Source organism: Marmota marmota, unplaced genomic scaffold, assembly GCF_001458135.2.
Source record: "Marmota marmota marmota unplaced genomic scaffold, marMar, whole genome shotgun sequence".
In the NCBI taxonomy this organism is placed as follows: domain Eukaryota; kingdom Metazoa; phylum Chordata; class Mammalia; order Rodentia; family Sciuridae; genus Marmota; species Marmota marmota.
Window position 1 is genome coordinate 5,896,278 of NW_026000241.1, and position 15,807 is coordinate 5,912,084.

The 15,807-nt window shown below is 55.4% G+C and overlaps 3 protein-coding genes across 3 annotated transcripts in view; 2 read left to right on the forward strand and 1 right to left on the reverse strand.

Moving 5' to 3' along the window:
- Window positions 1–482: 482 nt before the first annotated feature.
- Babam1 (BRISC and BRCA1 A complex member 1) lies at window positions 483–8,466 on the forward strand. Its single transcript, XM_015489234.2, has 9 exons — window positions 483–634; window positions 1,646–1,999; window positions 3,388–3,446; window positions 4,226–4,346; window positions 4,420–4,498; window positions 5,535–5,559; window positions 6,708–6,837; window positions 6,978–7,064; window positions 7,994–8,466. The coding sequence occupies exons 2-9, from the start codon at window positions 1,697–1,699 to the stop codon at window positions 8,195–8,197; spliced, it is 1,008 nt and encodes a 335-aa protein (XP_015344720.1). The 5' UTR covers window positions 483–634; window positions 1,646–1,696; the 3' UTR covers window positions 8,198–8,466.
- Window positions 8,467–9,455: 989 nt separating this feature from the next.
- Window positions 9,456–13,988, forward strand: Ankle1 (ankyrin repeat and LEM domain containing 1). The gene is made up of 9 exons (XM_015489235.2): window positions 9,456–9,688; window positions 9,770–9,922; window positions 10,143–10,248; window positions 10,345–10,477; window positions 10,730–11,491; window positions 11,627–11,804; window positions 12,086–12,245; window positions 12,633–12,762; window positions 13,022–13,988. Exons 1-9 carry the CDS (start codon window positions 9,465–9,467, stop codon window positions 13,192–13,194), a joined length of 2,019 nt encoding a protein of 672 aa, XP_015344721.1. The 5' UTR covers window positions 9,456–9,464; the 3' UTR covers window positions 13,195–13,988.
- A 1,395-nt stretch (window positions 13,989–15,383) lies between these two features.
- Abhd8 (abhydrolase domain containing 8) overlaps window positions 15,384–15,807 on the reverse strand; it is a 9,739-nt gene continuing 9,315 nt past the window's right edge. The window contains exon 5 of the mRNA XM_015489236.2: window positions 15,384–15,807. This exon is cut by the window's right edge and continues 1 nt beyond it. The gene's annotated coding sequence lies outside the window, so the exon portion shown is untranslated.

Sequence of the window (15,807 nt, forward strand, 5' to 3'; positions counted from 1 at the left end):
GGAATAGAACACAAGTCCCCATGCATGGCAGGAAAGTGCTGTGCCACTGAGCTACAGTTAAGTACTTTTGGACGTATGCAAATATATGCAAAACAGTGTCTTAATTAAGCAACTGGGCGGGGCTCGCCCTCCTACGTTCGTGAAAACCCGCCTCACACTGAGACCCACCCCAGCTCCGTCAATCATCGATGGCCCCGCCCCCTCCTCACTTCCGCCCAACTCAGTCTCGCCGAGTTTATCACGCAGCACTCTAGGCCCTCTGCAGCCCCTTCCAACCTATCATAATAGAAGCGTTGACCAGTGTAGTCTGATTCGACCCGAAACACAAAAGCTCCGCCTAATCTTGCTTTAGCCAATCATATTTCGTCGCTTGCTCCCAGTTCAGCCTATCACATTTCAGATCCCTCTCCATTCCAGTCTGTCACACGCTAAACCCCACCCCTCTGGCACCGTCACAGCCTATCAGCTTCCAAGTCCTGTTTATCCTTTCTGAGTTTCATCTCTCCGCTTGTTGTGAGGTTAGCTGAACCACATTTCCCAGGAGGCATCGCGGCTGCGCCGCCCTACTTCCGGCTGCGAAAACGGCGACTTCCTAGCGAATCCGTGACTGACTTGGAGAGAGGTTCAGGCTACGGTGAGTAGAAGTTGGGTGGTGAAAACGTGTGGAGCTCTTCCCTAGAGACTCAGCTTCCCCGGCTCCAGAGGTCCAGCCTGACTCCTTCCCTGAGGCTTCTGGCTTCTCCTGCGACCCAGGCTCTGTCCTTGCTGCAGCTGAAGCTTTGTCTTCCTGGGCGATGGACGGGGGTGGGGCTGCAAGGCGCGCAGACCCTTCCAGGAAGCCCGCGCCCCCTGTCCAGACGGGCAGGCTGTTCCCAGGGGGACTGTGGGGCACAGGTCCGCGCCCCGTCCTTCTGCAGACACCCCCCGGGCCGCCCCGCTCCCACGGGCGAGAGAATCCCAGCAGTTACATTCCTCTCTTCACCACGACGGTCCCCGGGTCAGGTAACAGAAGACTCAGTCTGGCTTAAGCAAGAAAGGGAAGTTAGTGGCTTATGGATTGCATTCAAAGCATAGCTGAATGCCACTTCAGGCAGGCTCTCTTTTCCCTCTCAGAGGCAAAAGGGGCTCTTGGCAGCTCCCAACATCTACCTTCCCAGCTCTGCAATCCCAGCAAGGGCCTCTTTTCCCTACTGCCTCTATCAGAAGTCCCAAATGTGCCTCTCACTGACCCATATTGGTCCTTTGCCCATCTCTGAAGCATTCACGGTGGCCAAAGAACTGGGACTTGGTCATTAGTCATGGTATCCCTATGGGTGGAGGAGGGAAAACAAGGGAAACTGTTATCTTACTGTATTTTATTTTTATTTATTTATTTTTAATATTTAGTTGTTAATGGGCCTTTATTTATTTATTTGTGTGTGGTGCTGAAGATGGAACCCAGTGCCTCACACATGCTAGGCAAGTGCTCTACCACTGAGCCAGGACCTCAGCCCTGTTATCTACTGGATGCTGGGCTAATAGGTTTGGAAGGGATCCATTCCACAGCTGGGTAAACTGAGTCCCTGAGAGGAGAGACTCTTACAGTAGTAGAGTGGCTCATGGCCTGTGTTCCTTCTTAGTAACCAAATGTTTTTAAAACTCTAAGGGTTGGATCCTGGCTTCCCCCATCCCTGCACCATCCAGCCACACAGGAGCCATGGAAGTGGTAGAGCCCAACAGTCCCACGGAGGAGGAGGAGGAGGAGGAGGAAGAGGAGGAGGAAGAGGAGCAGTCTGCAGAACCTCGGCCTCGCACCCGTTCCAACCCTGAGGGGGCTGAGGATCGGGCACTGGGGGCCCAGGCCAGCGTGGGTAGCCGCAGTGAGGGCGAGGGTGAGGCGGCCAGTGCTGAAGATGGGACCCCCAACCCTCCAGGAACTGGCCCCAAGCCCTGGCAGGTGCCCCCACCAGCCCCTGAGGTCCAGATTCGAACACCAAGGGTCAACTGTCCAGAAAAGGTGGTAAGTTGGTGGTGTTGGGCTGAAGGACCTTTAGGTTAACATTCTTGCATTTTGAAATTTACTGTGCACATATGGTCTGTGTATCAGTTTCTTTGGTTGCCATAGGTTACCACAGACTGGTGGCTTATGACAACAGAACTCTTAACATTTTTTTTGATAGTGAGGATTGAACCTAGGGGCACTTTATTTTTGAAACAGTGTTGCTAAGTTGTTGAGACAAGCCTCAAGCTTGTGATCATTTCACCTCAGCCTCCTGAGTCACTGGGATTATAAGTATGTGACCATGCCCAGCTCCCTCCCCTTTTTTAAAATTTTGAGACATGGTCTCATTAGGTTTCCCAGGCTGGCTTTGAACTTGCCATTTTCCAGCATCAGCCTCCTGAGTTGCTGGAATTACAGCGCCCAAATGACCACAGGTATTTAGCTCCTTCATAATTCTAGTCTGGAATGGTGCCAGCAGGGCCATGTCCCCTCTGAAGGCTCTAGGGGAGGCTTTCTCTACCTCTTCCAGCCTCTGTTGGCTCTAGGTGTTCCTTAGTTTGTGGCCATATCACTCCATTATCTGCCACCATCCTTATGTGGCTTTCCCTTCTATTTCTCTGTGTCCTCTCTTTTTCTGTTTGTTACAAAGACATTTGTCAAGATAATATAATCAATCAAGATTTCTTCTTTAATTTTATCTGCAAACATCCTAATTCCAAAGAAAGTCACATTCTGGGTTTCAGCAGGAGCTGGAGACATTTTTTTTTTTTCCAGTCCTGGGGATGGATCCAGGGTCTTTTGCATGCTAGGCAAGTGCTCTACCCCTGAGCTTTACTCCCAGCCCTTTTAATTTTATGTTGAAACAGGGTCTCACCAAGTTGCTTAGGCCTTTTAATTTATAATTCTCTGGTCTGGCCACCCGAGTAGCTGGGATTACAGACTTTGGCCACCACACCCTCTGGACGTGTCTTTTGAGGGGAATAGTGTAACTCACTGCACTCTTATTGCCATGTTTCTGCTTTGAACATTCTTTCATTCATTTATTTACTCGTCAGCCTGGACCCTCAGTCCAGTGTTCTTCCCCTGATCCATTACCTTCTAAAGTGAATAGCTTGGCTTTAAATTGGGGGTCACCATGCCACCTTTTTAGACTATACTCCTTGGAGAGGGCCAGCAGTGTGGTGGGACCTGGTGTTAATACTATTTTTTTTTTTTTTTTGCCCTCTTTTTTTTTTTCTTTTTTAATTAATTTGTTTAGTTGTAGTTGGACATAATACCTTTATTTTATTTATTTATATGTGGTGCTGAGGACCAAACCCAGGGCCTCACATGTGCTAGGTGAGCCCTCTACCGCTGAGCCACAGCCTCAGCCTCCCCGTCACTGCCCTCTTTTAACTCCCTTGCAGATTATCTGTCTGGACCTGTCCGAGGAAATGTCGCTGCCAAAGCTGGAGTCATTCAATGGGTGAGAAGATATTTTGTAGCTTGTACCTGTGGCCATGTCTAGAAGAGGCCAGCTGTTAAAATATGGGGCCTCCACTTTAGACTTGCCCCACCCTGGTGTGGCCTCAGGCCTGCAGTATCAGAGTAGTAGTGATACTAGTAATGATGTCCGTGGCCCAGTGAGGCTCTATTCTAAGTTTGAGGGAGCTGTCGGACATCACCTGTGTAACAGCAACACCTTGGAGACTCTGAGAAGAACCAAGTGACTTCCCCAAGGTCTCAAGATAATAGGGCAGGACCTGGATTCACACCCAGGCCTGACTGACCCCAAAATACGTTCCCAGAGCCATGTACTACCAGGTTACAGGGCCTGGGTGGAGCCCAAGGGCTCCTGGGAGATGCTAAGGATGAGCCCCTAGGAGCTGGGTGTGGTGACGAGGCCTGTGCTCTCAGCTAGTTGGAGGGCTGAGGAATGAGGGTCTTTTGAGCTCAGGAGTTCAAGACCATGCTGGGAAATAGACCCAGACCCTGCCTATGTGAAAAAACAAACAAGACAAGGTGAAGCTGTCTCCACTCTGGCATCCATGGCTGAGAGAAGGTCTCCCAGGCCTCGGCGATGACTATGAGCCCGGCTCTAGAGGTCCAGCCTGACTCCTTCCCTGAGGCTTCTGGCTTCTCCTGCGGCCCAGGCTCTGTCCTTGCTGCGCCGAAGCTGCCACCTTCCTGCCACATGACATGCACCCCAGGACCCTATTGCAGGCTGAGGGGACCCTGATCGACTTACTCTCTGTGCCTTCCCAGCTCCAAAACCAATGCCCTCAATGTCTCCCAGAAAATGATCGAGATGTTTGTGAGGACAAAGCACAAGATCGACAAGAGCCATGAGTTCGCGCTGGTGGTGGTGAACGACGACACGGCCTGGGTGAGGTGGGGCGGGTGCTGACCCCGGGCTCCGTGGGGACCAGCTCCCCACTGAGCCCAGTGCCTCCCTGTAGCTCTCCGGCCTTACTTCTGACCCCCGCGAGCTCTGCAGCTGCCTCTACGACCTGGAAACGGCCTCGTGCTCCTCCTTCAGTATCCTTTGTGGCCGTTGTCCTTGGGGGGCCTCCTTCCTGTCCCTCTGGGCCCGCAGGGCTGAGCCACAGAGGGTCTGCTGAGTAGCTCAGATTCAGGTCCCAGCTGCGTAGCGACAGGTTGGGCAAGTGACCTCTCTGCCTGTTTCCCCATCTGTAACGTGGGACACAAAACTGACCACGCCTTGGGCTTCAGCATCCCCAGGCTGACACGCTTCAAAGTCTGAAACTTGATGAGTGCCCACATGGCAGCCACAGGTGGAGAAGTCCACCCCTGACCTCCTGGGCACGGTCACTGTCAAAATGCAGGCTCCAGGCTGTGCATAATAGGTGCGAATTTCTTGTTCAGACTTGGGTCGCATCGCTGAGGACCAATCTGATATTAGCATAACAGATATTCCCAGACTTTAAAACTACCAAAATCTAAAACTCTTCTGGTCCCAAGCATATCAGATAAGGGACACTCAACCTTTAACAATACAGAAGCAGCAACAGATGATTTGGGCTTGGGATTTCCAAGATGCATTCACACTTTGTGAATGTGGAACACTTTGTGCAGCACCAGGTGTACAGTTGGTGCTCAGTAAATGTCAGTGTGTGACTAAAAAGTTAGAATTGCCCCTAGAGTCTCTTTAACTTGTACATAGTGCATTTCATGCTAATCTGAACATTAAAGGCTCAGGTGTGACCCAAAACTTAAATAGAAAATGATCTCCATGAATTAAAAAATTGATGCATGTTAGGAGAACAGAAGCGAGACTCCCCCCACCCTTGTGGCTCTAATGTGAGAAGAGTGGCACCAGCCCTGAGGAAAAGAGGAGCTTTCAATCACCAAGGTCCTTCAGGGGTCCCATGTCAGCATTTTATTTTGTTATCTGTGCTGAGAAGAACCAGGCTCAGAGAAGGGGAGCCACTTGCCAGGGACCCACAGCCTGTCTAGAGGGGTCTGGGCTCTCCCGACATTAGGATCACGAGAAGCCACCTGCCTCTGTCTGTCTGAACAAAGCCATTGGACTTCTCCTTAGCATCCCCACCAGATCTGGAAGGGCTCTTCAGCCTCATGTAAGTTATCCACCTTCCAAGAGAAGATCCTGGGCTGGGGTATGGCTCGGTGTCAAAGCGCTTGCTAGCATGTGTGAGGCCCTGGATTCCGTCCCCAGTGCTGCAAAAATACAAAAACCAAACCAAGCAAACCAAAAGAGATCTTTCTTGGTCAAAACTCGGCAGCACAGAGATAATCCAGGGGTCCTACAGCCTGCCCGTGCCTGGTGCTGCCCGCAAGAGTTGCTCATTTATTTATCTGGGAACATTTTCTGCAAGGGACATACTTCCTGGAGTCTTGCCCTCTGTCTCCGTGCTGTGACTGCCCCATAGTGCTCCACACTAATTATTTTCACCCAAAGGTCAGCAAAGTTTTTTCTGTGAAGAATCAGTAAATATTTTCAGCTTTGTGGGCAGGCCAAGGTCCCCGTCACGGTTCTTGCCCTCTGTTGCTGCAGGTGTGGCTGTGTGCCAGGACAGTTTAATTTAGGGACACTGAAGTTGGAAATTTCTTGTTTCCCTGTATTATTGAATATGATTCCACTTTAGATTTCTTTTTTTTTTCTTTTGGTACTGGGGCACTCAACCACTGAGCCACACCCCCAGCCCTATTTTGTATTTTGTTTAGAGACAGGGTCTCACTGACTTGCTTAGTGCCTCTCTATTGCTGAGGCTGGCTTGGAACTTGCAATCCTCCTGCCTCGGCCTCCCGAGCTGCTGGGATTACAGGTGTGCGCCACCACACCCAGCTACCACTTTAGATTTTTTAATCACTTGAAAAGCTTGTAAAAACCATACTTCCCCAGCCGGGGTTCAATCCCCAGTGCTGGGGGGGGGAAAAAATCTGGTTCCCATGGAAGCAGTCCCTGGCCTGATGGGAAGCCATGTGTCAATAGGCAGGTCCAACCCAGAGCCCTCAGGTGGCCAGCACAGGATCTGGCCTTGTAATCAGTGAAGCATCCCTGGTGTAGCAGGAGAGACCAGGCAGGGGCGAGTCCAGGGAGGTGCTGGGGGTGGAGGAGAGAGTATGGGATGGCTCAGAGGGAACAGTGAGCTCAGGAGGGGCCAGATGGGCCCTGCATGCCCAGTGAGGAGCTGGGCTCTCCAGAGGTGGCAGGAGGGCTAGACCCCAAAGCATGCTCTGACCCATTCCCCTCCTGGCTCTGCAGCCAGCAGAAGACAGAGCTGCCTGTCACGGAGAACGTGCAGACCATCCCGCCCCCATATGTGGTCCGCACCATCCTTGTCTACAGCCGCCCGCCCTGCCAGCCCCAGCTGTCCCTGACAGAGCCCATGAAGGTGGGTGAGGCCTGGGAGAGGGAGGGTGAATGCTGGGGGGGATTCCTGACCACAGGCTTGGGGTGCTTAGATGGGTACTCCTGGAGTCTGAGGCGGACGTTGGGGTGACCTGAGCCCACAGTCTGTCCTCTCCCCGGCAGAGAATGTTCCAGTGTCCATATTTCTTCTTTGATGTTGTTTACATCCACAATGGCGCCGAGGAGAAGGAGGAGGAGACCAGTTGGAAGGTGAGGGGCGGTGGCAGGTGGGTGGAGTTGGGATATCTCAGCACCCTGAGCCCTGGCGCCCTGATCCAGCTGGGTGGTGGCCATCAGTCAATCAACAACCATTTGCCACTCCTCTGTGATCAGCTGGTGGTGACTGAAAATTGTGGGGACTGTTGGGACAGTGGCTCCAGGAATCTTGGCCCCGCCCAGCTCATCCCAGCTTCCCCGGCTTCTCTGTCTTCTTGATTTTGCCTTCCTGTGCCCTCTGCCTGGCACACCCTCCTTCTTCCTAAACTCTGCTGACCCTGCACATCTCAGTCCTGAACTAACGGGGACCTCACTGGCCACTCTGAGCATTTGTTTATCCGACTCAGTGGAGGAGCTGAGACCAGCACCTGCTCAGACCTTTACCCAGATAAAGAAATCCCTCCCGTGGGAAGCCTTCCCCATCCTCAAGAAGGATCTGTGTGCAGGCTGGGCAGAGCCCTCGCCTGGGCTGGGAGGACTGTACTCTACCCCCAGCACTGCCAGAGACATTTAAATAGATAGCAGGGCAATTTAGGAGGTTGAGGCAGGAGGATCACATGTCGGAGGTCAGCCTCAGCAGCTTAGAGAGTCCCTGCCTCAAAATAAAAAAAATGAAAGTGGCTGGTGATGTCCCTTGGTGGTACAGCAGCCCCAGGCTCAGTTCCCAGTACCACACACAGAAAGAAAAAGACAAGCGTGTGGGCTGGGGTGTCATCTGACCGCTCTCTATGCTGGGGGATCCTACACACCTAGGACTGAGACCTCTTGGGTGGGTACCAGCGGGTGTGCTTTGAGCTTGGCAAACTTGTCTTCACTCTTCAGAACCCACCCCAGATGTCCTTTCCTTTGGGAAGCCTTCTGGGGACCTGGAGGGTGGATCAGGATCAATGTCTGCCTGAGTTGTCACTCACTGCCCCCTACAGGACATGTTTGCCTTCATGGGCAGCTTGGACACCAAGGGTACCAGCTACAAATATGAGGTGGCCCTAGCGGGGCCAGCCCTGGAGTTACACAACTGCATGGCCAAGCTGTTGGCCCACCCACTGCAGCGACCGTGCCAGAGCCATGCCTCCTACAGCCTGCTGGAGGAGGAGGAAGAAGCCACTGAGGTTGAGGCCACCGTGTGAACCGTCACTGTGCATCTCAGCCTGGTCCCCGGAAACTCTTGGTCTAGAGTGCTGGTTCTCAAACAGCTTTTGGGGACTCCTAGGGGTTCCAGGAGGTACTCAGGGCACTTGGCAGCCCTGGGAAGAAACCCAGAATTCCAGGAGGCCCTTCAGGAACTCTGGGCACGCATTCTCCATGTTTTCTAGCCCACACCCACTCCTAGTTGTTCCATTATAACCTTTGTTCTGTATGTGATTTTTGTCATCAAAATAAAAATCTAAGAATCCTTAGCCCCGGTCCACAATAATCTCGTGTTAATTGGGATCAACTCTGTCGGAAGTGACAGAGACCCACCCATCAAGCAAGGAAGAGGGTGAATGGCTTCTTTCTTGTGGATGAGAAGCCAAGGTGGCACCTTCAGGCTCAAGGGTGCCTCAGTGCTCCCTGCCACCGGAACTGCCCAGCTGGTGTCTAGTGTGCCCTGCTTTCTTTCTCCTCAACCCGTGGAAAGGGGTGAGGTAGCTCCCACCACTTACTAAGTCCCAAAGCAGAGAAGTGAGGGTTGTGAGCTCCCTGACCGGGTTGGACCTCTCTGGGTCAGGTGGACTTCCTTGAAGCCGGTTGTGGTCCAGGGTTCTGGGATGCTGATTGGCCAGGCCAGGGTCACCCTTCTTCCTGGAACAAAGACCAGGAGCTAAGGTGGGTGCTCCCTAGCGGCGGGAAGATAGGAGAGTTCCACTGAAGTCCACTCAACCATCTTCCCCGGATGATGCAATTGTGAAGTTTATGGACCAGATTTTCTCAGCTCCACATAAAACAAAAATAACTTATTGAGCAACTGCTTTTCCTCTTTTTCAGCACTTATTAGGCACCTACAGTGTGAGGGCTTTGTGCTGAAATGCCCCTTTCTTTCGTTACAGTTGTTCTCCCATTTGGCCGAGGGGAAAGTAAGGCCCCACCCTCCACAGTCCGGACTCCCGACTCTGCTGGGCGGGAACGGCGCTGCACGGCTTCTAGGGCGGCAGGCTGGGAACCAGCCTCCCGAGTGGGGGCTGCGCGCTAAGGGCAGCCGCCGTGGCCGATGGTTCCGAGCGCCCTGGCGCCCGCGGAGGCTTCCCCAGCTCCGTGATGGAGCGCTCCCGGGAGGGTGCGTCCGTCTTCGGTTCTGAGGCGAGATAAGGGCACACCCACCCTCCTGCTCGTGCCCAGGACCTTATCGGCGGTGCCAGGGCCTCCCGATTGCCACTTGGTGCGTGTCGCGGACCCGCACTAGGCTCGGGAATTCCGATGTGGGCGGCGGTGCGGCGCGGGGTGACCTGGCTGAGCAGCCAGTGCAGCGCAGGGGAGCGGGGGCCCGGGCCGCGGGGCGGGGCGGCGCGTGCGCACAAGGCCGCCGCGGGAAGTTGGAAATCGGCGGGCCGGGCAGCGGGGCCCGGAGGCGCCCTGGATATGGGTGCCGCGGCCGACCTGGCTCAGCAGCTGAGGGCGGCGCTACAGGAGGAGGAGCCGCGGTGAGGGTGGGGCCCGGGTCGGATCGGTGGGCAGGCCGGGTCGGGAGGGGGCCGCGGTCCACTCTGACCCTCTGTCAGCAGGGCAGTGGAGGAGCTGCTGCGCCGCGGCGCCGACCCTAACCTGGTGCTTACCGATGGCGCGGCCGCCATACACTTGGCGGCTGGAGCCCGACACCCGAAAGGCCTGTGCTGCCTCGGGGTCCTGCTACGCGGAGGAGGGGACCCCAACGCTCGGTAAGGCGAAGCCTGGGCTCAGTGCGGGGTGTCTCGAGAGGCGAGGCCTGGGAATCCTAGAGCGCACGCACCGCTGTCTGTCTCCCGGGGCTTGGTGTCCGAGGGTGGGGCTTGGGGATCTTAGGGCCCGAGGGCTCAGGCTTCAGTTCTCAGCGCCCGCGATCTAGGTCCTACTCCGGAGGTGAAGTCTCCAGCGACCTCTCTTGCGCTCTCGTCCCAGATCGGCCGAAGCGTTGACGCCATTGCATGTGGCCGCCGCCTGGGGCTGTCGCCGCGGCCTGGAGCTATTGCTGAGCCAAGGAGCCGACCCCGCGCTGCGTGACCAGGTGGGGGAACTCCTCAGAGAAGATGGGGCGGACCCAGAGGGAGAGGAGGAGAGGGGGAAGGTCCTCGGGCGCCCCCTGCTGACCGCGCTTCCGCAGGACGGACTCAGGCCCCTGGACCTAGCGGTGCAACAGGGGCACCAAGACTGCGCACGCATCCTGTGCGAGCTGGACTCTCCGACCGCAGCCCGGGCAGAGGCCCAGGAGCCAGAGTCAGAGCCGGAGCCTGGCAGTGAGTCGGGCCTGCGCGGCCGAGTGGTGCTTGCAGTGCCTCCCTCTGGCATCCACAGTCTCCCGCTGCTTCCCTGGTCCCCAGCTGTTTTTGATGGCCTTCGGCACTACTGCCACCTGCTGGTTCTGACTCTCGTGGCCACCGTCTAGCTAGCTCCCTCTGCTTCCAACTTCCCTTCTCCTCCAGACTCTGATCTCCTCTTTCTGTCTGATCTGAATCTATTTCTGTCTCTCGCTCCCTCTCTTATCTCAGGCCCAGGTGTCTCTGCACCAACTGATGTGACACTGGACTCCACAGCACTCCAAGCCCCGCTGAGCAGAGCTGACAGAGGGGCCGTGGGCCTGGAGTCTGGCCCAGGATCCCCCAACCTCCCTGACGCCCTTGAGTTTGCAGACAAGGATGGGGACTCAGAGGCCCCCCTCGGGTGCTGGGACTGCTCCTCGGAGGTCTCCTTTGTCACTGCAGTTGAGGTTTCTGGAGATGAGGACCCGGCCCTGGACACTTCTCCCTGGGTCAGGTCATTGCCCCAGACCACTCGGGGACTGCCTGATCTCCATCCTATTCAGACAATACCAAGACCTGGAAGTGCCCCACAGCTGGTGCGTCAAGGCCATCTGGTGATCAGGGAGGCAGAGCTGAGCACCTGTCTGCAGGCCCTGAGCCTGACCTGTCCCCATACAGCAAGCTGCCCGCCTTCTCCCTCCTCAGCCTCCCTCCTGGATGGGAGCTCAGCCCGTAGCCCTCCACAGGAACAGCCACCTGGACCCCCCAACCTGAGCGATGATCAGACGTTCCTTGGTAGGGACGAGGTTGCCCTCTGGCTGACAGAGGATGAGCTGAGCTCCACAGAGGGCAGGGACCCTGTCCCCTCTTGCCAGCACCTGCCAGTCCCTGCGAAATCTGACCCGGAGCTGCCGCAGGCACATCAAATGCTTGACAAGAGCCCTGGCCTCGTCGCGCCTTTCACCTGGCACCCCTACAGTCAACAGCCCGAAGAAGCCCGGGCCACCCCTGGTTAGTGTCTCCTGGACATCCAGAATCCTAGGAGCCTCCAGGAATCCCCGGAGACCCCAGCTCTCAGTCCTACCCCTCATCAGCTCTGAGAAGCACCTCTTCCTCCATCTCCCCTGACTTATTTTCCTCTCCCAGGCCCAGATTTTTCAGGGTACAGCCCAGAACTGGCCAAGGCCCTACGGACAGGCCATATTCCAGATGCTCAGTCTGATGAAGATGCACTTGCCCAGCAGTTTGAGCGACCAGATCCCACGAAGAGGTGGCGGGAGGGGGTTGTAAAGTCCAGCTTCACATATCTGCTGCTAGACCCCAGGTACTTGGTGCAGGAAAGACCCAGAGATGGAAACTAGAAAATTTGGGGAGTGATTTGTATTTGCTGTGTATTCTTAAGAAAGGGACCAGCCCTCTCTGATCATCAGTTTCTTCATAAAAAAATGATTGAACCCAACTTTAAACAATTGAGTATCCTTGGGGAGCAGCCACCCTTCCCTGGTCTTATAAAATGGAGGTCGATGGATGTGGGTTCAAGTTGCTCTGTGACTTTGGGTAGTGGCAATGTCATTTTTCCTTCTCTGAGGGTCCCCCTCTATCCAGGGAGACTCAGGATCTGCCAGCCCGAGCCTTCTCACTGACCCAAGCCGAGTGCTTTCAGACTTTTGTTCGTGCCATCTTCTATGTGGGCAAGGGGATACGTGCCCGACCAGATGCCCACCTCTGGGAGGCCCTTGGCTACCGTGGACGGCCAAGAAAACAGGTATCAGGCCGCATTGATCATATAGCACTTTGGTATCCTTTACTTGAGTTGGGGTGCTTGCTGGGAATGGCCACCTGTAGGTCCCAAAGCTCCTTCCCTCTGCCGGGTCGAGGGTCCCTCTACTTCCCGCCCCTCGTCCTGCCTTATCTTTACTCCTCTGCTCAAGAGCAGTGAGCGCACTCCTCTCTGTGTCCCCGGAAGCCCTGCTGTTCCCATCCGGGGCCCTGGAGGGGCCTGTATCCCAAGCGTTTGCCCAGAAGTTTCCTGAAACTAAAACCTAAAAAAAAGACAAAGGAAAGAGAAAACAGGCCTGAGGTCAAGGATGAAGGTCCAGCCCGGGGAGCCAGCCAGGGACAGGCAACCTCTGACGCTGCCCTGGCCCTCCAGGCATGCCCCAAGGTGCGCCAGATCTTGGACATCTGGGACAGTGGCCGCGGTGTCATCTCCCTGCATTGCTTCCTACACGTGGTGGCTGTGGAGGCTTACACTCGGGAGGCATGTCTTGTGGATGCTCTAGGTGGGTACCTAAGATGTAGGGCTGGGGAAGGGCATTTGATTGACAGATTCCCTCACCTCTTCCCTTTCAGGGTTGTTCATTCATTTATTCAGTGAATAAGCAATTATTGAGCACCAACCCTGTACCTGAATTTGCATGAATTTTGCTCCCTTTGTTTATCCTTATTTGAGGGCAACCCATTTTGGGTTTGCTGTCATATATTTCTGGTGGAGGGGTACCCTGAAGCCATCCCTCTGACCCCATTTTCTAATTTCTCTAGGAATCCAGAAACTGACCAACCAGAAACAAGGGCACTACTACGGAGTGGTGGCAGACTGGCCCCACCATCGGCGCCAGCGCTTAGGGGTGCATCTGCTACACCGTGCCCTCCTTGTCTTTTTGGCCGAGGGCCAGCGAGAGCTGTGGCCTCAGGACATCCAGGCCCGTGGCTGAGGCTGGGGATTGGCTGTCCAGTTTGGGTGGACATCAGGGTATTTGGGTATACCAGCTGCTCCAAGCTGACAGCACGGCCACCTCTGGCTTCAGACGGCAGGATGTGTAAGAGTGTGTGCGTGTGGTGCGTGCGTGTGTGGTATGTGCGTGTGTGCATGTGTAGGGAGCCCCAGGGTCGGTCCCTCTGTCAGGCTGAGGGAGAACTATGTGTCATGGAGGAAGACCAGTGAGGAGCCACAGGGTGCTCTGGAACACAGTGGGGCTTGGGCAGTTTGGTCCTATCTGTGGACAGAGTCCACCTTTAATCTCCAGACCGGCGGCCCATGTAACGGGACGGCTAATGACCGTCTCAGCTACACGCAGGGCATCTGTTCAGCTCCAGAGCCAGGTTTGCTACTTCCGGGCTGTGGGACCTCCGGCCAGTGGTTTTTCCGTCTGACTCTCAGTTTCCTCAATTACAATGAGGGCAGTTGAGGTCCTGCCTCGGGATCATTGTAGGGACTCAACGGGGGTCATGTGAACAGTGTGTGACAGCCTAGCACTGAGCCCAGGTGGCACATCTCCAACGGAGGGAAGTCGGGGGGGGGGCTGTGGCAGTGAGGTGTGGGCAGGCCCAGGAGGTCTTCCCGGTGTCTAGTGAGAAGCTGGTCCTCAGGGTGGCTGCGCCACCCCAGCCTCCTCGCCCAGACTCATTTCTTCCACTGTACAGGGAATTACTAACCCGATTCCTCAGGGACGCTGTGACTACACATCATTTACATGTGCAGAGAGCTTCAGTAAATGCCAAACTGCCATCCTGGTGACTTGTTGCTGCTGTGTTGTCAGAGATATGGTTTTGAGGGCCTATGTAGGGGTGGTTTTAAGTTTCGGAGAAAGTTTCTTCTTTAGAAGGTTCAGTGGGTTAGGTTTATGGGGAGATCTGCTGCCTCATTGGCTACCCACCTGCCCATCATCACAACTCAGCCAACGAGGTCCTGCAGGGGCGGACTGTACCTGGGCAGAGGTTCCGCCTACTTGGGATTGTCCCCTAGGCTGCTCTTATAATTAAGGGCCCGGCCTGTGGAGTGTGCCTGGGTCCTGCCGCCTATATCCGAACTGGAGAAATCTCTTTTAGAGTTTCCCTTTCTTTCTGTGTAAAACAGAGGACTCCCAGCCCGTGGTGGTGTTGCATGCCTGCAATCCCAGGAGGCCGAGGCAGGAGGATGCCTGCCTCAGCAGCTTAGCGAGGCCCCGTCTCAAAAAATAGAAAGGGATGGGGACGGAGCTCAGTGGTTAAGCACCCCTGGGTTCAATCCCGGGTACCAAAAACAAAACGAAAACCACAGTCAGCACTCCCAGACCCCAGAGCTGATAAAGCCACAGCAATTCCGACAATGGGCTGTCACCCTGCAGTGCACAAGCAGGTCGCTGGAAAAGAATCCAAAGACCCCAAAGAGTGGGAATTTCTCTACCAGGCTTTCTCAATCTCGGCCCTAATGACATTTGGGGCTGGGTTACTCAGCCACAGGGCTGCCCTGTACCTCGTTGCCTGTTGAGCAGCAGTCCTCGACTGAACCCACTAGATGCCAGTAGCCACCCCCCACCCCTGTCACCTCCAGTGTGGCTGTTGAAAGGTCTCCAGAATTTGACAGTGGACACAACTGCCCCAGGTGAGAACCCCAAGTCTAGACCGAAGTTGGGTTCACAAACTAGTGGGGAAAACCGAGGAGACAGTTCCCTCCTCCCACCGGTCACATGAAGCACAGAGAGACCTAGACTTGCTCTCGAATACAGTTTAGAATGCGAACAGTAAAGGGTTTGGGGTTGGGAAGCATGAGGATTCAACAGCTGAGTGCCAGACACTCAAAACAGGATCTGGTATTGAGTGGTACAGTGGGTGCTCAATTATTGCAGCTATAATCTCCTGCGGTGTCCATTGATCCTCACTCAATCTCGGCTGGACCTCCTCTTCCATTTCCAGGGCAGGGAGCGCACCCCTTGATAACTGCCTGGCACTCCAGCAATACTGGCCAAGCGGCCTCTGGAAAGCAGGGTGTGCGCATGTTCAGGAAGTCAGCCTGGAGTCCCTGATGCTCTCAAGGTCACCCCCGAGGGGAGGCGCCTCAGGCCAGGCTGCAGATGGGAAAGCAGACTGGGGTAGCGGGGCAAAGAAAGCCCTGCCCTAAGGTCATCCAACACAAGTCCGAGACTCCGATTGTCACTTCTTTTTATTGAGTTACAAGTTGAGATGTGCAGGTTTGGTGGCGCCAGCCCCTCTCCCAATCCCTCCCCCCTTGGGCAACAACAGCTCCCAGCGCCAAGGAATGAGGAGTGGGGCGGGGTCTCGGGCAAAGGGACCGGACCCACGAGGGTCCCTGCGGGGCTTGTGGGTCCCAGGATCAAGCACGGCTGACACGGAAGACAGAGCGGGGTGGGGGACCTGCCTCGGTGTGGCGTTGGGGAGGGGAAGAGGGCTTCTGTACAAGGTCATCCTCCGCGTGGGCCCTGGCCGCGGCCCGAAACACGGATGGGCTCCCAAGCAGAGAGCGGAAGGGTCTCCCGGCTCCCTCCGATGCCACGCCCCGCCCAGCCGGCCTGGGGGCGTCTCCCTGACTGACCCCGCCCACCGGAGCG